The 24,335-nt window shown below is 42.1% G+C and overlaps 1 protein-coding gene and 1 long non-coding RNA gene across 2 annotated transcripts in view; one reads left to right on the forward strand and one right to left on the reverse strand.

Annotated features, from left to right (window-relative positions):
- Nucleotides 1-9,005, forward strand: LOC139707230 (uncharacterized). Its single transcript, XR_011708804.1, has 3 exons — nt 1-147; nt 2,809-2,872; nt 8,471-9,005. It is a non-coding gene; the product is annotated as an uncharacterized lncRNA (long non-coding RNA).
- Srsf4 (serine and arginine rich splicing factor 4) overlaps nt 8,880-24,335 on the reverse strand; it is a 27,286-nt gene continuing 11,830 nt past the window's right edge. Inside the window, exons 2-6 of the mRNA XM_027937296.3 lie at nt 18,230-18,372; nt 17,215-17,327; nt 14,361-14,575; nt 10,640-10,729; nt 8,880-10,395 (exon numbers count right to left, since the gene is read on the reverse strand). Of these exons, the coding sequence (XP_027793097.1) occupies nt 9,561-10,395; nt 10,640-10,729; nt 14,361-14,575; nt 17,215-17,327; nt 18,230-18,372 (1,396 nt within the window). The 3' untranslated portion in view covers nt 8,880-9,560. The remainder of the gene's footprint in view (nt 10,396-10,639; nt 10,730-14,360; nt 14,576-17,214; nt 17,328-18,229; nt 18,373-24,335) is intronic.

The following is a 24,335-nucleotide window of genomic DNA, read 5'->3' on the forward strand; positions in this document are numbered from 1 at the left end:
TAGGCCAGGCAAACACTCTACCACCGAGCCACATCCCCAGCCCTTTTGATTTTATTTTGAGACACCATCTTGCTAAGTTGCTGAGGCTGGCCTCAAACCTACTATCCGTCCTCCTGCTTCAGCCTCCAGAATCACTTGTTTTTAGAGGTATGTACCACTGGGCCGGATTTGGGGTGGCTCTTTTCTCTGACTTACCTTGCATCTTGGTGATGAAATAAGACATACTGTGTATACCATCCTGGGATTTGATTTTGTGTAGCTGGTGTCCCTGCTCCAAGCATGAGTTAATTTATTTGGATTTTAGCATTTAAAATGAGAGACTGCAGCTTGTGAAGAAAATTGCTTCCATGTTGGTTCATCTTGGGGTCATTCTTAGAATGTGACCCCAACTTTTGCAGGTGTGTAGCAGACCTTTTGATAATTCTTCTCCCAACCTCTACTTTAGGGAGTCTGCCTTGGTGTGCTTGGGGGAGACGGTGACCCTTTCACTAAGGCTGAGGGAATTGGAGCCTCCCTCTCCAGTAGGTTGGACCCTCTTGCCCAAGGCCTGACCCCTTGCCTGCTTCCCGGCCCTCTTGAACTGCTTCCATCTGCCCATCTTCCAAGGACCTCTTTCAGCTTCTAGGGAGAACAAAAGGAGCCCCTTCCCCAAGAACACAGTGATTATTCCGCAGGTCACTGAGGTATTACCTGCATGTCATTAAAATTCACTCCTGGGGGGCTGGGGGTGTGGCTCGGTGTAGAGTGCTTGCCTCATACACAGGAGGCCCTGAGTTCAATCCTCAGCACAACATAAAAATAAATATATAAAATAAAGGGATTGTGTCCACCTACAACTAAAAAAAGTATTAAAAAAATAGGACCATAGCCTCTGCTGCACTCGTGTTTTGATGTGTTATGTTTATTTTACTCTTGGGGGCACTGGGGATGGAATCTAGGGGTGTCTACCACTGAGCTATATCCCCAACCCTTTTTATTTTTATTTTGGGGTCTCACTAAGTTGCTGAGGCCAGCCTCTAACTTGTGGTCTTCCTGCCTCAGCCTCCCAAATCACTGGGATTATAGGCATGCCCCATTGTACCAGATTAATTAATGTTTTAAAGTAATTCTCTTTCCTTTCCTTTGCCCTCATTATTGTGTGTAATCTGTGCCCAACTTTATTGTTTGATTCAGGGGTTGGCAACCTTTTTGTGTAAAGATTTTATGCTTTCAATCCCTGTTGTGGGGACTCCACTCTGCTGCCATAGAGTGTCCCTAACAAATGAGCCTGGCCGGGGCTGTGGCACACACTGAACTGGGAACTTGATGTAATCTTTACATATGAAACATTCTATTGATTTTTTTTTCACTCATTTAAAAAAGTTAAAACTATTCTTAGCTCAAGGGCCATATGAAAACAGGTAGCAGGCTGGATTCAGCCCACCTGCCGTGGCTCACAGGCCCTAATTTAGTACACAGGTTGCAGAATATCAAAGTGGGACAGGCAGGGCAGGGGACTTTGTGAGGAGTCGTTAGATGGACTCCTTGCACCTTTTAAAATAAAACAATAGACTTGACTTTTTTGCAGAAAAATTGAATGGGAAGGCAGAGTCCCCGCCTGTCCACATTCTGTGCCCTGCCAGGTCCTCTTCCCGCCTCCATCTTGGTTAAGGTGGTGCGTTTGTTGTCTTGGTAACTCATGTTGATGACGACATCTGGGGCTGTGACAGGTGTGCCATGATGTACCACCAAAGACAGTTTCACTGCTCTCCGGCTTCCGTGTTCTCTGGTCATCCCTCCCTCTCTCCCCTGGGCTCTGGTCACTGCCCATCTTTCTACAGTCTCTGTGGGTCCACAGCGGCATAGACGGAATCCTGCGGTCACTTGCCCTCAGCCAGAGCTGCTCCAAAGCAGGGCTGCCACGCTTCCTGCTGAGGGGATCTGGGAGGCACAGCCAGTGTTGTTTGTGATGCTGGGGATGAACCCTGGACCTTGCATATGCTGGGCAGGTGCTGTGCCACCAAGCTACATTCCCAGTCCTACAGTCAGTTGTGTTTTTTTTTTTTTTGGGGGGGTAGTGCCTCACCATTGCTGAGCTGGTTTTGAACTCGCGATCCTCCTGCCTCAGCCTCCCGAGCTGCTGCTGGGATAACAGGCGTGCACCACCCAGCCATGGCCGACAGGTGCTAAAGCAAGAGAGGGACATGGCCAGGTTTGCACTTTAGAATGATGGGACTGGATGAGCAGAGGTTATCGGAGCTACAACTCCCCCGCAGGCTCGGCCCACCTGAAACAGACCCGTGCCCGCCAGCTGGAACTGTGCAGAGAAACCCCCGCAAGAGGACCTGTCCACCCTCTTGTGAGCCTGTTTTCTCGCTCCCTCCCAAGGGGTTTCTCAGAGCCCCTCTTTGGTTTTCCTGGGGTCCCATCACAGACACAGCTGGTAACGGAACAACAGGAGAGGGACTTTGCTTTGGCTGTGGGCAGGGGGGACTGTGTGGGCCTTGGTGGTGGGGACTGACGGTCTCTCTGGTGCCCTCATCTGGTCTTTTTTCAGAGCAGCATATTCTCAAAGATCCAGGTGCCTACCTGGTGTGAAGTGAGAAACTGGCCTTCCACCCTGAGGTGGTGGCCGGCAGCTGAGTAGTGTTGGAGCAGGTTGGGGAACAGCCCTGATATTGGCAGAATCTTCAGCACCCCTCATTCTGCTCAAGAATATTCCACGGCTCCCATTTCCCATGACACAAATAAAAAACAGTGCTGGAGAGGTGCTTCCCACAGCAGAGCCGGACCCAGGGTTCACTTGTTTCTCTGGCCTCTCCCTTGCAGGTGAAGAGAGCCATGTCACTTGACATGCTGAGCACGACCCATCCGAGAGCTGCTGGGACTCCAGGTAAGGAGGTGAGAGACACACCTGGGTCATGGATGGATGGGACCACGCTGGTGGCCCCGGGAGAAAGGTGGGGCTTGCATTGGCGCTGCGAGTGATTCATTCATTCATCTGTTCATCTAAGGACGTCTTGGTTGCTTCCAACTTTCGACAATTGTGAATAAAGCTGCTGTTAGTATTTGAATGCATTATTGTGTAGATATGTTTTCAGTTCACTCAGGTGGAGGAGATGCTGTGCAATGCTAAGAGTGTGTTTAACTTAATAAGAAACTGCCAGACTGTCTTCCAAAGCAGCTGTACCATTTGTGTTCCCATCCTGTTTTTCCACATCTTCGCCAGCATTTGGGGTGGTCAGTGTTTTGGATTTTAGCCAAAATCTAAATCCATGTATGGTGTCATCTCATTATTATTTTAATTTGCAGTTAACTAACAACACACATAATGTCGAGCTTTCTTCATATGCTTATTTGCCGTCAGTTGTCTCTTCTTTAGTGTTCATTCATATTTTTGCCCATTTTTAAATTAGGTTGGTCAGTTTCTTGTTGAGTTTTAGAGTTCTGTCAGGCATGGTGGTGCATGCTTGTAATCCCAGTGGCTCAGGAGGCTGAGGCAGGAGGATAGAGGATCATGAGTCAAAGCCAGCCTCAGCAGCTTATCAAGGTGCAAAGCAACTTGGTGAGACCCTGTCTCTAAATAAAATACAAAAAGGGCTGAGGATGTGGCTCAGTGGTCAAGAGCCCCTGTGTTCAATCCCTGGTTCAAAAAAAAAAGTTTTTTTTTTATATATTTTGGATATAAATTCTTTTTTTTTTTTAAAGAGAGAGATAGAGGGAGAGAGAGAGAGAGAGAAAATTTTTTAATATTTATTTATTTATTTTTAGTTATTGGTGGACACAACATCTTTGTTTGTATGTGGTGCTGAGGATCGAACCTGGGCCGCATGCATGCCAGGCGAGCGTGCTACCACTTGAGCCACATCCCCAGCCCTGATATAAATTCTTTTCAGACATGTGACTTACAAATATTTTTCCCAGTTTGTGGTTTGCCTTTTTGCTCTTATTAATGTCTTTTACAAAGTAGAAATTTGTTTTAATGAAGTCTGACATCAACTTTTCTTTCATGGATTGTGTTATTGGTATTGTATCTGAGAGATTATTGCCAAACCCGTTGCTGAGACTGGTCTCTAGAATCTGTCTCAAGTTCTCTAGAACTTGCCATCTCCTGCGTCAGCCTCCAAAGTAGCTGGGTGATTCCAGGCATGTACCATTGCACCTGGGTCTTGTTTTCTTCTAATAGTTTTACAGTTCTGTGTTTTATATTTAGGTCCATGAATTTTGAGTTAAGTTTGTGAAAGGTGTAAGTTGTGCCTAGATTTGTTTTTCTACATGTCAATGTCCTGTTGTTCCCACGTTGTTGAAGACTTATCTTTGTCCATTGAATTGCTTTTGCTCCTTTGCCAAAGATTAGTTGGTTATTCCTGTGTAGGTTCATTTCTGAGCTTTCTGTTCTGTTCCATTGATCTATTCTTTTTTTAAAAAATATTTTATTAGTTGTTGGTGGGCCTTTATTTATTTATACATGGTGCTGAGAATCGAACCCAGTGCCTCACACGTTAGGCAAGCACTCTACCACTGAGCCACAACCCCAGCCCTCATTGATCTATTCTTTAGAAATAGGACTCTTTCTTTTTTTTTTTTGGCGGTAGTGGGGGTACTGGCAATTGAACTCAGGGGCACTCTACCACTGAGCCACATCCCCAGCCCTATTTTGTATTTTATTTAGAGACAGGGCCTCACTGAGTTGCTTAGCACCTCAATGTTGCTGAGGCTGGCTTTGAACTTGTGATTCTCCTGTCTCAGCCCCCTGCGCCCCCCGCCACCCGCCGAGCCACTGGGATTACAGGTGTGCACCACCATACCTGGCTAACAGAGCTCTGATTGTTATAGATTTTAGGTAAGTTTTGAGGTTGGATAGTATCAGTCCTCTGACTTCATTCTTCTCCTTCAATATTGGGTTGGCAACTCTATAGATTTTTTTTCTTTCCCTCATTTTTTTTTGGGGGGGGGGTTACTGGGGATTGAACTCAGGGGCACTCAACCTCTGGGCCACATCCCCAGCCCTTTTTTTGTATTTTATTTAGAGACAGGGTCTCACTGAGTTTCTTAGCACCTCGCCTTGCTGAGGCTGCCTCAGCCTCCAGAGTTGCTGGGATTACAGGCGTGTGTGCCACTGTGCCTGGCCTGTCTTTTCATAAATTTTAAGATCTGTTTGCTGATGGCCACAAAATAACTTGTCAGGATTTGGATGGAGAACACATCCATTCTATAGTTCAAGTTGGAAAGAATCTTTTAACAGTAAGGAGTTTTCCTATTCATGAACATGAAAAGTCACCCTGTTTATTTAGATATTTGTTTTTTTTTTTAATCAAAGTTTTTTTTTATATGGATCTTGTACATATTTCACTGGGTTTATAGCTAAATTTGGGGGGGTGCTAATGTGTTTTTGAGTTTAGGAATTTTAATTTCTAATTGTTAATTGCTGGCATATTAGGAAAGCAATTGACTTTTGTATGTTAACCTTATGTCCTGAAAACTTGCTGTAATATTTTATTAATTCTAGGGGGGGTTTTCTTTGGCATTTTCTATAAAGATGATTGATTCTGTCATCTTGTTATTTCTTCCTTTCCAATCTATATACTCTCCCCTCCTCTGTTTTTTTCTTTTTTTTATTGTAGTTTGATGTTGAGTAGGAGTGGAAAGAGAGGATATCCTTACCCGATAACCTTGTTCCTAACCTTGAGTGAAAAGCATCTAGTTTCCCAATATCAAGTATATGTTAGCTGTAGTGAGAGGTTTGTTTTTTATTTTTTATTTGTTTGTGGTGCTGGGGATCGAACTCAGGCCTTTGGGCATGCAAGGGAAGCACTCTACCAATTGAGCCATATCCCCAGCCCTGTTTTTTATTTTTAATCATGAGTGGCTGTTGGATTTCGTTAAGTTTTTTTGTTTGTTTTCCCCCCTTTGGACACAGTGTTGGGGAGAGAACCCAGGGATTTGTGCATGCTACGCCAGTGCTTTATCACAGAGCTACAGCCCCAGCCCACACTGACTTGAATGTTTAGCCAGCTTTAATGCCTGGAATAAATCTCACTTGTTCATGATGTATACCTCTTTTATATCATTGGATTGTATCTGCTGACATTTTATTCAAGATTTGTGTATGCATGTTCATCAGAGATATTCATCTGTAGTTTTCCTTTCTTGTGGTGCCTTTGCTAGTTTTGGTACCAGATAATGCCAATCTCATAGTTACTTAGGAAGAGTCCTCTGCTTCTGTTTACTGAAAGAGATTGTAAAATTGGTGTATTTCTTCCTTATCAAGGGTTTGGAAGAACCCAGTGGACACATCTAGGTCTGGTACTGTTTCAGTTTATTAATTATTGCTTCATCTTATTTAACACTGACATGGGCCTGTTCAGATCATCTATTTCTTCATGTTAGTTTTGGTAAATTGTATCTATCAAAAGAATTTGTCCAGTTCATCTAGTATATCAAGCTTGTGGGGATACAGTTTCTCATACTCTTCCTTTATTACCCTTTCAATGTCCCTGGGATCCGTAGTGACGGCCTAACTCATTTCTGATACTAGTAATGTGTCTCCTTCCTCTCCTCTCCTTTTCCTTACCCTAGCTAGAAGATCAATTTTATGGATCATTTTGAAGAATCAGCTTTTGGTTTTCTCTATTGATTTCCTTTTTTCAATTTCATTTATTTCTGCTCTTAATTTTCTTTTCTGCTTCTTACTTTGAATTTGTCCTTTTTGTAGTTTCTCAAAGGAAGCTTAAACTGTTCATTTTTTTGAGTATGTGCATCCAATACTATACATTTTCCTCTACGCTCTGCTTTTGCTGCATTCCACAATTTTGTTAAGTTTTATTTTAGTTCAAAATGTTTAATCTCTTGAGAACCCCCCTTTGAAAGCATGTTGTTTAATTTCCAAGTGTTCTGGAACTTTCCAGTTATCTTTGTTATTTTTGATTTGTGGTTTAATTCCATTGCAATCTGAGGTCATCCTTTGTGTGATTTCTATTCCTTTACATTTGTTAAGGTGCATGGGGTAGAATGGTCTTGATGAATGTTCCATATAAATTGGAGAATGTATTCTGCTGTTCTATGAACTGTTTTATAAACATCAGTGAGACCCAGTTGGTTGATGGCATTATCCAGTTCAAATACATTCTTACTGATTTTCTACTGGTTTCGAATATTAGGTGACTGAAATTACCAATTAATGATGGATCTGTCTTTTTTTCCCCTTTTCCTTTGAGGCTTTTGCTTTGCTGTAGGTGCATAAACACTAAGGACTTTTTTTTTTTTTGGTATTGGGGGTGGAACTGGGGGGTGTGTGTTTAACCACTGAACCACATCTCCAGCCCTTTTCATTTTCAGACAGGGTTGCTTAAGGGCTTGCGAAATTGCTGGGCTGACCTTGAACTTCCATCCTCCTGTTTCAGCCTCTGGAGAGAGCAGCTGGGATTACAGGCATGTGCCACTGCCCCGACTGCCCTTCTGTCCTTGTACTTAAATGGGTTTTGTAAACAGGATAAAGCTGGGTCTTGCTTTTCAGAACCCACTCTGACAGTCTTATTTATTTATGCCATTGGCATTTAAAGTGATTTTAGTCAACCATGCTGGTGACCGTTTTCTATCTGTGGCGCTTGTTCTTTTTTCCGCCACATGGTGAAAGGTTATGTGTGGAAAAGGCCTGTGTGGAGCTAAGCATCCAGAAAAGGTCATCTCAGGTGGACCTTTGGGTTGCTTTTGGCTGCTTCCTGTTTGGGAAATTTCCTACTGTGTGTATTTTTGTGGGTATTAATGCTTATTGTTTTCCACTGAAAAACTAAATGAGCCACTCTCTTTCTCTTTATTCTTTAGCATCCAGTACTGGGATGACCTGGGCTTGAAATGGGTGTTCTTGGGTTAATGGTATTGTCCTGCAGCAATTTAGAACTTTTTATTAAAGAAAAGCAGATAGTAGAGAAATTCTGCTTGACTTTGATCTGGGTTCATTCTTTGTAAATTCAAATGTCACGTCTTCTTGTAAGTATCACAAATAATGTTTTACAAGGGAGAACCAGAGAATCATAGTTTTGTCACTAGCTGTGCTACATCCCCTCTCTGAGCTTTCCTTTATAATTTAAAATGGGCTTATGTAATAAGGTACATTAAAAACACCTAGCTCATAATAGATGTTGGTGGCAAATGAACCAACCTTATGCTTTCTCCTTTTAGTTTCTCAAGGTCTTTGTTTGACTGGACTATGGGGGATGAGGAGGTGCCAAGAATTACTTAACTTTGGCCTCAAATGTTATTATTATCCTTGACTTGATTTTTTTTGTCTAGAGGACCCAGTACACTGCATTTAACTCTCTAAGGAGCCTGGGAACTACTTCAGTGGTAGAGCACTTGCCCATCATATGTGCAAGGCCCTGGGTTCAATCCCCAGCACTGCAAAACAATACCCCTAGGGGTTTTGTTCAGAAGTCTCTTGGCTTAGACATGAACACCTACTGGTGGTCACCAGTCAGTATCTGGCCCACAGGTTCTCAGTATTTATACGGTCCAAGCTCAAACCCACCTGTCCAGTGCCTGGAATGGTACCCAGCCTACAGAAAGCATTCTGAATGCTGACCTTACATTGGGGTGGCTGGATGGCATGCTGATCACGAAAGTGAAGATTCATAGCAAGTTCAACCCAAAGCACCGAAGAAACAACTCTATGCGAAGAATTCACTGGCGATGCTGATTTTCCAAATGGCTTCTTTGGAATCTGAATCCCAGAACCATAAATTCTGGGAAACTTGTTTTTATTCTGCAGAGCAAGATAAATCCTTGGGAAGTGCTGACCATGGGTTAGCCCAAGGAACAAAACAGCCATGACAAACTTTTTGTTAAGGAAGGAGAAATTAAGTTACCTCAGGAAATGCAATTGTAATTCAAGCACCATGAAATTTTGTCAAGCAAAAATAGTCTTTATTCAAATTTAATGGAAACAGGGGTCACTATACTTTGCAAGACGGGGAAAAATAAAATTAAAAAAAATTCTTTTCTTTTCTTTTTTTTTTTTTAATATAAAACAATATAATCACAATACCAGAATATGGAACTCTACAGTTTATTTCCTATGGGTTACTGCAGGTATCAATTTTCCTCGACTGTGCTATTCACAACTTTGTTAGGTCCAAAAATATGAAACCAAAATGGTAGGAAACTGAAGACTTAGCACTTTCACTAAATGGCATACATCAAAGGGAGTCAATTCAAGGGCAAAAATGGTTGAACTCACCATACCTACCTATGCCATCATTCCAGCCTTAAAGCCGTCCAGGTGCCGAGCTCCCTGTGGGAAAGGCCAGGCCTGAGAGCCGAGGCATTTTGGATATTCTACTGTGGGCCATGAGGAAAGGGGTTTCAAAGATTTTTTTTTTTTTTTTTTTTTCAGTCGAGCAGGAAGGCCTGGCGCCAGGAGGCTTTACTGAGAGGAAGCACTTAGATTTAACAATTATAGACACACCATTAGGGGAGTTAAAAATGTACAGCAGTGACGGAGGTTCTACTTCAATCACTTGTGCTACGGCTACCAAACATGTACAAAAGACTTCTTGGGTAGTTCCAGCCGTGGTTGTAGCCAGTTAGGACCTTGAGTGGGACCGAGATCGAGACCGGGAGGGCGACCTGGAAGCAGACCTGGATCGAGACTTGGACTGAGATCGGGTTTTTGAAGCTGACTTTGATCTGGAGCGTGATTCTGATGGCGGGTTTGGTTTCGATTTGGAATTGGATCTTGACCTGGACCGGGTCTCGGGGTTGGGGGCAGCAGCTTCACCCTCTCCTCTGCCTTCCCTCTGGGCAGACTCGGCCTTGGCATGTTCCCGCTCCTTTGACACGGAGCGAGACGGCGACCTGGACTGCGAACGGTCCTCTTCCTTTTTCTTTTTCTTGCTGCTGCTGCCGCCTGACTTGCTGTCGCGCTTGCTGCTGCGCTTCCTGCTCCGCTCGCTCTTGCTGCGGCTGCGACTGCGGCTGCGGCTCTCCTCTCTGCTTCTCTTCCTGCCCTTCCTCTTGTCTTTGCTTTTGCTGCGGCTCCGGCTGCGGCTGCCCCCTTTGCTCCTGCTCCTGCTGTGGCTCCGGCTCTTGAGGAGGTTCTTCTCCTGGCTCCGGCCCTTCTCCTGGCTGCGGCTCCGGCTCCCGCGCTTTTCCTCCTCTACCCTCCGCTCCTGGCTGCGGCTCCTGCTTTTGCTCTTACTTTTATGGCGGCTGGGACTCCGGCTCTTGGGTTTCCCGGTGCTGTCGCTGTTCTGGACTTTGTCTTCGGCGTGGTCTTTGCTCTTGCTGCGGCTCTTGTCAGCGCTGCGGCTGCGGCTGCGGCTCTTGTCATCCTTGCTGGGGCTCCTGCTTTTCTCCTTCTTGCTGCGGCTGCGGCTCTGGCTGCGGCTGCGGCTCTTGCTCCGGGAGTGGGAGCCTGACCTGAGGAGACACGGGGTGATGTCACTCCTCAGGTAATCAGGAGAGGAACAGATCCGGGGCTCTGCAGAGCTCACCCCCAATATAAGAGCTAGCTGCCCCGGCCGAGGACGGTCTTCTGGACCCCCACAATTCTAACGTGGACCTGGAAAAGCCAGGCTGAGGGGGAAGGGCCACTCAGCTAAAACCCAAGGGAGACACTGTGCAGTGCTCCCTGCTGACACCCGCGTGCCCCAGGCAGACCCACCTGGACCGGGATCGGCTCTTAGAATGACTGCTTTTGCTACTGCCACTTCGGCTTCTGCTCTTCCGGGAATGTCTGCTCCGAGAGCGAGACCTGTGGGGAGAAAATAAAATTGCTGATGAAAGGCTGATTTAGATTCAACCAAGACATTCTTTCAGTCGTCTGGGCACACTCACCCTGTGGTCTAGGCCCACAGGCCCAGTCCCCTGCAAACACTGAAGCTTGTCCCACCTCTGACCCGGAGCCCACAGCTCCCCCGCCTTTGCTGGGTTCTTTATCTCCACCAACACTACTGTGATTTACCCAGTTCCTCACACCAGAGGCCTCAGTGATCCCTGACCCCAACCCTCACACCCTGATGTCTTGCCTCCTCCACCTTCTGCCATCTACCTGTGGCCTGTGTGCATCACCCTTCCCTGTCACCATGAGGGCCTCCCATGTGCCTTTCTGCAAATGCTTCTGCCCTTCACCTGCCCCTCTCTTCCTCACTGTGACTTATTTATTTATTTGTTTATTTATATGGTTCTGGAGATTGAACCCAGTGGTGCTTAACTACTGGGCCACATCTCATCCTTAGCCCTTTTTATTTTTAAACAGGGACTTGCTAAGTTGCTGAGGCTGTCTTTGGACTTACAATCCTCCTGCCTTAGCCTCCTGACCTGCTGGGATTACAGGCACTTGCCACTGTGCTCGGCCACAGAGCACTTGTAAAAAGACAGACTATCCAAAAGCTTTAGCAAACCTTTAGCAAGTCCAGACTGTGGACTTTCACTATTCCTACTGACGGTGACCAGTGTTCCTTAGGAAAATGACTGATCCCAGGTGCAGGGCAGGAAGTGCACAAGATGGGCCTAAAACGTCTCACTGTGACAGGCAGGAAAGTGTTCAGAGCCTCCTGGGCACCATTACCTATGAAGGACTTTTGCTAAAAATGTCTTAAGTTGTATCTTCCTCCAGCCTCTATAGAGCTCCTTCTCAGCTTATAGGAAGTCCAGGGAAGAAGCTCTTAGTACCACGACACCAAGAAGAAACAGATCAATCCAGAATGTGGGATAGTATTAAAAAGCTTAAAAATAAAAGGAAAGGGGCCAGGGTTGTGGCTCAGTGGCAGAGCACTTGCCTACCATCTGTGAGGCACTGGGTTCAATCAAATAAATAGACAACTTTACTTTATTTGTAAAATAAATACATATCCCCTGCAACACAAAACAAGGTCTGTTCCAGGGTTAGGGGAAAAAAAAAAAAAACGGTGGGGAGGATTATTGGGGGAAAAGTGGTAGGTCTGTTCCAGGGTAAAAAGATTTAACCCTTGTAATATGTGACTGCATTGAATCCTGGTCAGGATAACAAAACATCCATGGAGCAACTAGGGAGGCATGAATATGATTTGGATATTAGGTGACTGATGAAATTACACACTGTTCATGTTTTTAGCCAAGAAACTAGAACTGTGGTTCATCATCTTTAGAGACAAATGTATGGGGTAAAGTGCTATAATTTCTGCACTTTTTCAAATGTAAAATGTATACTGTGTATAAAAATACATATACAAGCTGAGTGTGGTGGCATATACCTACAATCCTAGCAGCTCAGGAAGCTGAGACAAGAGGATTGCCAAGTTCAATGCCAGCCTCAGCATTGGTGAGGTGCTAAGTAACTCAGTGAGATCCTGTCTCTAAATAAATTATAAAACAGGGCTAGGGACATGGCTCAATGGTTGAATACCCCTGAGTTCAATCCCTGGTACCAAACCCCCCCCCCCCAAAACATATATAAGCATGTATATGGGGGGAGGAGAGAGAAAGGAAACAAGGCAAAAATACTGTTAAAGCCAGAAGGAGGGGCATACAGGTATTTGTAAACTAGTCTTTTATGTCAGAATAAAGTTTTGCAGGAGCCCGGCACAGTGGCACATGCCTATAATCCCAGAGGAGGAGGATCATGAGTTCAAAACCAGCCTTAGCAATAGCGAGGCACTAAGCAACTTGGTGAGACCCTGTTTCCAAATAAAACACAAAATAGGGCTGGGGATATGGCTCAGAGCCCCTGAGTTCAATCTCTGGCACCCCTGCCCTGCAAAAAAGGTATGGGGAAATAATAAAGTGCATAAAAATCAAACAAGACATGGATGACTGAAGACACAGGAATCAACCTGAAGGATTCCACTGGCTATAGACAGAACAATCTGAGGATTCAAATATTATGATGCAAAGATGAAACATCAAACACATGTGTAAGAACTCATTCCTAATGATTCTAAGTGATTACCCTCATCAATTTTGGAAGCTGCTAGGTGACACTAACGTTCCACAAGTTGGTGAAGTTAGGATGGCTCAGGATGACAATTCCTGAGCACTCTGAGCCATCACTCAAAGTAGGATGTAAAAATAGATCCCATAAACTGTATGACAGGGAGTATACACAAAGTGTTACCAACAAAGTGGTCCTGCTAAAATTATGTCCTTTCTCTAAAGCCTCGATATAATTTTAGCTGGGCATGGTGGTATACAACTAAGATTCTAGCCTGCTCAGGAGGCTGAGGTTGGAGAACCTCAAGTTTGAGGTCAGCCCCACAGCCCCAGCAACTTAACAAGGTTAAAAAGGACCATAGATATAGCCCAGTGGTACAACACCACTGGGTTCAATCCCCGGCACCACAAAACAAAACAAAACAAAAGGATTCAATTATCCAACTATGAGTTCACAGGAAATGGTGGGCCAGTGGGGTGGGGGGGCACATGGGCGGAGAGAACTTGATGGGATTAAGGGCTGTCTAGACTTCCTTAAAACAACAGATTAGGAGTAGGTGAGGTGAGATTGGTAAAATAACAATTATTGAAGCTGGGAATGGTAGTGGGAGTCAAAGTTCATTAAATAATTTTTCTCTAATGTTTTATATATTTGAAAATTTTTCCATAACAAAGTTTAAAAATAACAAAATCCAAATATCATGCAAGTCTCCAGTGATACTGGACTCTTACATCCTAAACCTGGCTGTTCAGCGTGATCTGATCCCTCTCCCCCCTTGTCCCAAGGCACACCCACCTGTTCACTACTCATATTAGTCTTTCTGCCCTGGGAGAAATGCTGTCCCACCCCAGGACTTCAAGAACACCCTTACTTCTGCTAGAACAACCCCCTTCTCCCCCACCACATCTACCCACTGTCTCTAATCCATCTTTTCGGATCAGCTTCTGTAACATGTCCTTAGGGAAGCCTCAGCCAACTCTCCAGATTGGCGTGCTATATTTCCTTCAAAAAACCCGTCTCAATGGCAATTATTTGCTTAATTTCTGTCTTCTCTCCAGGGCAGAGATCAGATTTGTTTTTCTCACCACTGTCTCCCAGATGCTTAGTTCCACGCCTGGCCTGTTGGCAGAGCAACTGCCAAATACAATAGTCTCTACTCTTGAGTAGCTGTTGTAACCAAGGAACCAAGGGCCATGTATGTCCCCCAGTCACCATATGATGGGGGCCCCCCAGAAGAAAGGTAAAAGGCCACTGATTTCCTGCCTTAGAAAAGGGACTTTACTTCTGTTTGTACTCATGATGTAAGAAGAGTTCAGGAGTTTTACAAATAAATGTTCAGTTCAAAGTACTTAGTTAATGAACCACATGTAATCATGCTGCTCAGAACCCAAAGGGGGAACATCAGTGGATCACCTGTGTGCTCATTAATGAACAGATGTGATAGCCAACACACAAAACACATTCTCAACAGTACCTTGAATGACTACGGCTCCTGGAGTAAGACCGGCGCCGTCTAGAACCTGGCTTGTCTTCAACTAATCTGATTTTTCTGCCATTGACTTCAGTTCCATCCAACTTTTCCAAAGCTCTTTTCATATCAGAATAAGATACAAATTCAATCACCCCTTCATTTTTGCGTCCCTTGTGAGCATCTGCATAGGTCACTTCTCCTGCCTGACGCATATAATCCTAAAGAAAAAATAAAATTCTTGAATATTAGGACACATTTTGCCAAAATAGTTAATGTAATCATTGTAGTGAAATTTTCTTTTAAGAAATATGAGCTTCCCACAGAATAAAGTTTATGCTTAAATATTTCCATCTAACCTCCAACTACCCATTGAGATTTAAGCACCAGGCATTAAGTAGTTGGTACAGACAAATAAGTATGAAAATTTTCAACTGGGCATGGTGGCACATGTCTATAATTCCAGCGTCTCAGAAGGCTGACCCAGGAGGATCACAAGTTTGAGGCCAGCCCCAGCAACTTAAGCTTAATCAAGATCCTGTTTCACTATAAAAATAAAAAATAAAAAGGGTTGGGGATGTAGCCCAGTAGTAAAGCATCCCTAAATTTAATCCCCAACACCAAAAACAAATAAATTAAGAGAAATTTTCTTTAATTAAAAGTTTATATATTCATAGATAAATTTTATTTAACTATAATTTTCTAAATTTTCTAATGGCAAGTTCTTTGTTTACAGAAGCTCATGTCACTATATTTAAGTTAGGTCTTTTACATTTCACCATATATCTATGTTTGAAAACGTACAGATATTGGCAAATATAAGCAAATTAGGAATTATAAAAACTGTTACATTGTCTTTTTTTTTTTTTTTTAATTTTTTTAAATTTATTTTTTAGTTTTCGGCGGACACAACATCTTTGTATGTGGTGCTGAGGACTGAACCCGGCCGCATGCATGCCAGGCGAGCACGCTACTGCTTGAGCCACATCCTCAGCCCCTACATTGTCTTTTTAATGAAAGTCTAAAAGGCAACAGAACTCTATTTCTTCTCTGGTTAAAAGTGGCATGACCATCCATGTCCCATCATGACCACAAGTCTCTTTCCTCATTCTCTTTCAGGACTCAATATGGTTCAGTGAGAGAATATAACTAAGCAATAAATACAGGCCAATGGCTACATAAAGGAAGATACAATTAGTGTTTAGAAAAGAATATAAAATTTGGGTGAAATTGTAAACTTAAGCTTACTGCTAGCTTTCCCTCATTTCTTTTTTTTTTTTTTTGGTACTAGGGATTGGACCCAAGGGTGCTTTACTATTGAGCTACTTCCCCAGTACTTTTAAAATTCTGAGACAGGGCCTTGCTAAATTGCTAAGGCTGATGTCAATAATCTTGTGATCCTCCTGCCTCCTGAGTCTCTGGGATTACAGGCTTGCACCACCATGCCTTTTCCCCACATTTCTTTATATGTAATACACACTTGACAGGTATTTGTGGGATGAATACATTCAATGCTTTCATTTTTGTATGTTTCTTTCCTGATTACAGTTACAAACACTGAATATACTTTAATATATTCTTTGCTCACTACATCATAAACATGCTTACGTGTTTCAATATAAACAATTTCATAACTGCCTAATACATTTTCTAGGATTTCCAAACATGCTTACATGTTTCAATATAAACAATTTCATAACTGCCTAATACATTTTCTAGGATTTCCCAACTTTTGATACTTTTAGGTTATACCCAGTTCTTTGCTATTATTCATAATCCAGTCAAGAACATCTCTGTACAAGAATGTCTTTATTCAGCAGAATCCTCTGCAGGAGAAGGGGTTCTGGGCAAAAGGGAGGGAGCCATCCAGACTGGGATACACCTGATGGTAAATGAGGATGCTGGTCACAGGCCAAGACTGGGGCTGCTCTGGCAAAGGGAGATATGGGGTCACTCTGGTGAAAGACCTGAAGAAAATCACTTACTTTTGAGTTATCCTGCTATATTTCCAAAGTAGTAATAGCTAACATATCAAATGCTTACCATACTATACAGCAAGTATGTTTTAGGTAACTCAGTCCTAATTAAACCACATGAGGTATATAATCATCACCTCCATTTTACAGATGTAGAAAATAAAATACAGCGAAGTAAACTGCTCAAGGTCATTCAGGTAGTAATGATCTGGGGCCTGAACATAACCAGTAAAACTGAAACAGGAGTAACTGGGATATAGGTGTGTGCACAGTTCTTGGTTAGACCTTAATTTTTAAAAATATTTTGTTGTAGATGGACAACAACTTCATTTTGTTTGTTTATTTATTTATTTGGTGCTGAGGATCACACCCAGTGCCTCACACATGTGAGGCAGGCGCTCTGCACTGAGCCACAACCCCAGCCCTAGACCTTAATTTTTTATACCAAAATTATTTCAAGATAAATATTCCCTAAAAATTGAATAAGCCTTATGAAAGAACATAGGTTAGATAGTCAATTTCACCTACGCAGATCCATACTGGAAACTGACATAAATTTCCATGCTATATGTCTCCAGAAGCATTGGGGGTTCTACCCTTTCTTTTTATGATAAGAAATCACACTAGAATCTCTCTATAATACTGTCTACAGAGGAACATTTCACATAACATATTTGTCTTTAGAGCAATGGTCTAGTAATAGTTTGAGTGAAATTCTGATATATTCCTATGGAAGCTTTAATTGGAGAATTTCCAAATATCTACTGAAGCTTTCAAACCTGTAACACCCTTACATCTGTGTATGCCTAGGCCCTCAAAAATTTACCTGTTTCCTAATTTAATGTCTGCTTAACTTTACCCCAGAAAGTTAGTGAGGCCCAAACCTTTAGGTCTTGCCAGCTGCATCGACTTGACAAATTCTCCACAATAAGTCTGTACTCTGTGCGGGTAGGAGGGCCATATTTATCTCGGCCACTTCTTCTATACCCATATCCACCTTTGGAAGGTTCAAATAAATAGGATTACTTCAATGGAGGAAAAGGAAAAGATGACATAGCACATACTTCTCTTAAAATATATTATTTACCCCCCAACCTCAAACAATAGCACATATACTTTAACCCTAGCCCCACCCTTAATTCTGAACTAGATTTTTAAAAAGCTATCAGTTAAATCTGAAAACTTAATTTACAAAGTTGTAAGCATATATTCATTAATATTTATATTTAAAATTAACATGCATAAATTAAAAACTATTAACAATTTAGAAATAAGTAACCAAACTACTAAAACAGTTACTATTGTTACTCACAGTGATTAAAGTTTTTGAAAATATTTTATATATATATATAAAAAGATTTTCAGGCACCTATTTCAGTTTAATCTCATCTGTGTCTAACCCTTGGGATCCTCACCACCCAGGTCTAATGGGGAAAGGTTGCGGTCGTCACATGGCTTCCTGTTTTTGGTCAGCCAAGGGCCACAAAGGTTCAAAGAGCCACGCATGGAAAGGTAACCCAAGGTCAGCAAATGGAACAGGCAGTCATCTTAGCCTCAAAGGATTCTTTTAATTAAAACATTGAGGTCTTAGTTAAATCTATGTTAAACAATTGCATTACAGAGAAAAAAAACAAAAACAAAAACAAAAAAAAACACAAATATACATCATTAAACATATTTATAAAGTATTAAAACAAGAAATGTCATTAATTTAATTAAAATTAAACATTATCAAAGGTTTATTTGCAGTCTATATTTAAAAAGATATACAACTTATGAAACAAATGCTTTAAACATTGATACAACTAAATATAAGATTAATTAATTAATTACTTTAACAAATTAACATTTAATAACAAAGGCATGTGATTGATACAAATGTGCCCTTTAAATGCTTACTGCGTCCAGAACCGTAACTGCCGTCTCGCCGGGGGCCGCGGGCATGCTCAACAATTACTCGCTCACCACAAAGGTCTTTGCCATTCAGTTCATAAACAGCATCATCTGCATCACGCAGATCATCAAACTCCACAAAACCGTATCTATAAGAGAGCAAACAAAATTCCGGTTGGCATCAGTTTGACACCCAGCTTCACATTCAAGAGAAAGCAATGAGGTTCATGCTTAGCAAAGGTTAGGTGGGTTTTGCAAACTAAGGGTCAAATTTCTCTCCTCATTAGATGAACCCACTTTGCTTTGTGCCAACAGGCACTGCAACAGGTAGGGACACTTCTCAAAGTAGACCCCTATTTTTCTAGCAGGAGGCTGGCTAAATGTACTGAGAACACTTCTTTTGTTCCCCCAAGTAGTTGGAGACAAGAGTAAAGACTTTGAAGGGATGTTTGGTAAAAGGCAACAAAATATTGAACTCCACAAGATTGAATGTTTGCTCTTCAAAACATCACATAAAAGCTCATCTTTTCTTATTTTTAAAAGCAATATCTAAGAGAACAATTAGACCTACACGCAGGCACTGTTGTAAATCACATCTGAAGTAACATAGCAGGTAAAAAAAAATAAAAAAAAAATCACAGTACCTTAATCTCAGTGAAAGGAAAAAAAAAAAAAAAAAAAAATCCTGTTCCTCTATCCAAACAAGTAAGTCACAATCAAGAGTCCTACGAATTAACTGTTTTACAAATTATTTGTGGGGGGAAAAAAAAATCTGGAGCTATTTACTTCCTGTGAGACTCCAAATTCATTTTAGAAATTTTAGACAGACTGAAGTTCTCTGAAATCTATATACAACCATGAAAACTTCTTTACATTGTATAGCTAGGAATTTCCCAGCAAAGAGATATGGTGGTTTAGCACATATCCAAAAGAAAATAACCGCCCCCCCCAAATCCTATTAATGCCTACTACAGAGTACAATTTGTAAATTAAAGCACAAAATTTGCAAGATACTTAAAGCAAAGTTAAACACACACTAAACATTTAGTTTGGCCTAACACAGCTCCAAAGTCTTGCTTTGTGACTGCTGCCTATTATTTAAAAACCAAAAAACAATCTTACTGATCCTACCTAATCAGAAAGGAAAGTTACAAGACTAGGTTCGCAGGCAGACACTGACTAGTGTTCCTCTGCATATAAACATGCTGATACTAGAAACAGGCTACAAGACTTGCCAGAGAGTTACCCAGCCTGCTACCGAGAAAAAATAATTCCAATTTCCAGTTTCTCCCACATGTAATGTTGTATTGGTAACATATTAACCGAGAGAACTCAGATTGCTGAAATCTTTTACTAAAGAGTTATTTTCTATTTCATATAAGAGTCTCTCATGGTGATAATGCTAGGTTACAAGGCATAGGTCACAGCTTTGGGGGGTTCTTTATGTTGAAATATCTGAGTAGAAACTTTAGGAGTCAGTCAATCTCAACTCCATTAAAAATCAAATCAGACACACCCATTTATCTAATAAGTGTTCTAGTGTTCTGCATAAAGACAATCCAGAAGACACCTGGCCCAATTTACAGGATGTAAAATCTTTAAACATGGTTGCACGCTTCCATAGGCTGGAATTGCTGAGCAGCTTAGTAAGAATAATTTGAACATGCTGTTGTGTTTGACAAGACAAGTAAACCCTCTCCAAATCACTGACTTCCTGTGCTCAAAAGTGCTTTAGTCACTAAAAATCCATAATAGATAATATGTTATGGTTGCTTTCTCCTTTCCTAGGTAAAATGAATCAACAGGAAAGCTACCCTATTATTTTCAAAGATAAAAAAATTTAAAAGCAATTAAAAACCAAATTTAACTATGCTGGTTTATCAAAAGATATTTATAATCTAATTAGATCATAAAATGCCCCCCTCCCTAAAAAGCCCTCCCAAGACCAGTCTTGGGGTCTGGCGTCTGCTCTGCCTGCAGTATCCACTGTTCAATGCCACGTGGGAGCCTGACTCTATGTAAGCAAGGGATGAGAGAACATTCCTCACAGGCATGATGAAATGGTCTTCCTTCCCTTAAGACACTGGGTACCACTCAATGACCAGAACAGATCTGGCCCGAGATCAGAAGAGCGCTGACTCCTGAGGATTAAACAAATACATCACAGAAAAATCTAAATTGTTTTATTCCAAGGAGTTAAGTTTATAACTATTCAGGGGTCCTGGAATGCAAGACCCTAATCTCTGCAGGGCAACCCAAGCTGCAAACCCAGCTATTGCGGAGTCAAGTGATCCTTCCGTCAGACCCACACAAGAATGTACATTCCCAGACTTGAAGACCATCCTGCTCCAAGGCTTCAGGCAGAACTCACTCCAACCTTTCAGGGAAAGTAAGGACAATCTATTCAGTGGAGGCACAGTTATTTAAAACTTTCCTGAGTTGTAGGAACAATTTGTGATGTTAGAGGAAAATAGCCCCTACAACCTTTCTGTGATATATTTTTCTAAAAAGTCCCAATAAGTGGGTCACTTAGGAGCCATATTTTGGTGAGTATTCCAGTCACTTATTAAAATAGCTAACTTAAGATCCAACTTATTTCACAGAAAAATCTGTGAAAAGCCACAAAATGTATGAAAAATTTTAATGTCAAAGTCCAGTCCAAGGATCAAATCAGGTACTTGACTGCCACCTCTCTCTGCCCACTGGCCATGTTGGACGGCTTTAGAAGAGTAAAACAAAAATCCTCCCACACAACAAATGAGACCCAAGAGGGACTCCTGTTCTGAGAATAAAGCAAACACCAGATCAGTGTGTGGTTGTGTCTACTACATTACTGTTTATTTAGATCTGCTTTTCTTGAATGTACAATGAGTGGGTCCCCCAAATAAAGCAGGAAGACTACATAGTAACAATAAAATGTTACCTATCACTTATTAAATAATCTCTTACACTAGAAAATGTTACCTTATTTATTATCAATAGCACCCCAAGAGCCAGGTACTATTATCCCTGTTTCACAGATGAGGAAACTAAAGCACAAAGTTAAATAACTTGCATAAAAATCCCAGCAGAGCTGGCCTTCAAATTCAAAGTCTGTGGTCTGATACCAGAGCTTACACTCATCACCATTAAGACTAGAGAAGCAAGCACTGGTCTATGCTTTACTCCTGGTTCTTTTAGAAATCAACTTTGAACATATATTTAATCATTTCACTTCTTTGGGTCTTAGTTTATTTGTGAAATGAAAGTGCTGTACTATATATTTCTAAGGACTGTCCTAACAATATGATAGATGGAATGTTAAAATGCACACTCCTTTGGACTAAGAATAGACAATTTAAGCTCTAAAATTTGACTGGACTGGACCAAGATGGTAGCACCAGAGGTATACAAAAGCAACAGATAGTCAGGATAAATCTAGTCATCATCTAAAGAATATTTTAAAATTATGGGTCAAGTTTAAACTTTTTAACTGTCTTTGATTTAAATTTTAGTGCCTTCAAAAAACAATGCTTATCCTAATAACTAACCTCAGAGAATCTTAAACAAAAAACCTAAATACTACTCCCTTTGTGCTTTGTAGCAAATAACATGAAACTAACCTCTTCTCTCAAAAAGTACTCTTTTTGAATCTTTTGTCTAAGCAGGGAGGGATATAAAATGCGTATGTGGATTACACATACTTTATTATATGTATGCATGTGTCTGTAATGCACATATGCCAATCTCTGGTGGGACTTATGGACATGCCTTACAAAATAACCTGACAGGTAAGTTTAACTGCAGACATCCTTCCTCTTCTGCTCTATTAAAAATGAACAGCTTTCAATAATTCTAGCAGGAGAATGAAGAGGATATGAAGAAATGGTGAATGAATCTTAGACAAAAATAAAAAACTCTTATACAGAAGGAACTGACATAAGCACAAACAGCCCCGTAATATGCCTCGCCTTACTCAGATGCCACGCCTTCCGATCATTCTCCCTCGTATGTGAAAGAACAGAAAGCAGGGCCTTACCACTAAATGCACAATACTCTTCAATTAAATGAAACAAAAACCAAACAACAACAAAACCTCCTTTCTTCAACATTTTCCACTGACCACCCAAACTTTCCCTCTGGATATGTTCTATCCTGCCAAATTTAGTCAAAAGAATGAAGGGAAGAGTTACTTTCTCTTGTGACTCTCACCAAGTCTAGACAGGTACCTGATACCACAAAGCAAAGCCACAATGCCTTATGTGGGCTGTTCTAAACTCAAGTCCATTCTTATCCCTGCCCAACGCTCTACTCCCCTTCATGCCACAGCTGATGTCAGGTCATCAGTCAGATCTCTGAAGGCACAACTGGAACGACATTTTCAAACTAAGGAACGCCAAGCCTTCCATTTTAGAAATGTGAATGTCATTCTACCCTGAATCATTGCCCAACAGGCCTTCTCTTATCCTAATACCTGATCCCAGTGGTCTCGAACACCACCAGGCCTGTCCTTTTCTCTATATGTTCTACTTAAGAGGATGTGGAGTTTACCTCACCCTCTCCAGAACGGCTTGGCTTCTAACCATCTTCACTAAACAGGGAGCCTAGAGAACAGTCTCATCTGAGAAATGATGAATGGGGTTTGCTCTGGAGATGGGTCATCAATGGCTGATTGGGCAGGGTGTGACTGAGGGGGTGCTTGATACCAAAACCTGCAGGGCAGTGGACATGAGGAGCGGGGAAAGCAAGCCTCCATGCGTGACCATGGTCACCCACCAACACTGCTTACCGAGGGGCATGCCTTGGATGTTCTTTCTATAAGGAAAATGTGCCCCTTTCCACGGTGGATCTCCGCTCACCTTTGTCCTAAAACTGTGCCACATGCTTTTCTTTGTATGTGGACATGACAGTCCTCAGCCAACCATCAGCAGGATGTGAGTTTTGTTTTCCCAATGTGGTGAGCCATTCCCACATTCACTCATTTCCTTGTAAGAACCGAACCTCTCCATGGCTGGTCAGGATTAGGGATGTTGCTGTAGCCAAGGAAAAATTTTCATCTGTTGAAGTTAACCCACGGGGTGGCTTGAACCCTCAATCTAGAGCCAGTAGCACTGTATTGTAAGGGCAGAGCCCTTAATCTACCCTGAAAGAAATGGCATTCAGTGAACAGGAATTGAACAGCTTTCTTTCAAAGCACTCAGTGTTGGTCCTATGATTCAGCCAACTTGGTCTCATGAGGTGAAAAAAGTTAGGACATATTGGCAGGACAGTAATAAAAACAGTAATTCTCACTGCATAAAGTGCTTGGAAACCTGTAGAACAAAGGCAGTTCTGCAACCAACTAGTGCTCAGGTGAGGCCAACTCAGAGAAAAGCTTGTAAGAATAGTGTGACTGTCCCCCAATTCCAGAGGTCTGCAACATTCCAGGGAACCAGCGGTGAAGCCCTCAAAGTACAATTAACCAGTGTCACATATACATCTTGGGAGCAATGATCATGGTTGCAATCTGACTTGCCTGGTAACAGAGGGGTGTTAACCCACAACTGGAAGCTGCTACCACATGAATAGGTTCCTGAGATCCTTTCCTATCCTGAGACAGGAAGGAGGCTGCTCTGGACTTTCTGGCCTCCCTTTCTTTAGTCTCAGAGGAGGGAGGGCCATCAAGGCCACCCGGAGAAGGTGGATGACTTACCCGTGCTCACTGAGTGGCAGAGCTGGGGTGCGACTTCAGGGCTCACCATTACCCAGTCTGGGGCTCTTTTCACGTCGGCAAACTGGCAGTTCCCGCACACCAAGAGCTCTCTGATTAGAGCTAGTGTGGATTCCTGGTCTGCAAACGGTTGGCCACAGCTCAGTCTGCACTTGATCTTTCCCCACCTTCAAAGAAGAAAACCTACCTCATGATTCCTCTCTTCCAGATCCCCTGATTATCTAGTTCACTCCCAACAATATTGCAATCACTTTTGACTACTCCTCCCTGGTCCCCACTGGATTTATTGCCAAGTTCTATAGTTTTCTCATCTTACTGGGCCTTCAGAACTGTCTCCACCTGTTTGAACAATTTACATAAATCCAGGCTATAGCTACTTTTTACTTATCAATTTGTCTCTTTATTGTAGTAGGAAAAACTAAT

The sequence above is a fragment of the Marmota flaviventris genome, chromosome 10 (assembly GCF_047511675.1).
Source record: "Marmota flaviventris isolate mMarFla1 chromosome 10, mMarFla1.hap1, whole genome shotgun sequence".
Taxonomy (NCBI): Eukaryota; Metazoa; Chordata; class Mammalia; order Rodentia; family Sciuridae; genus Marmota; species Marmota flaviventris.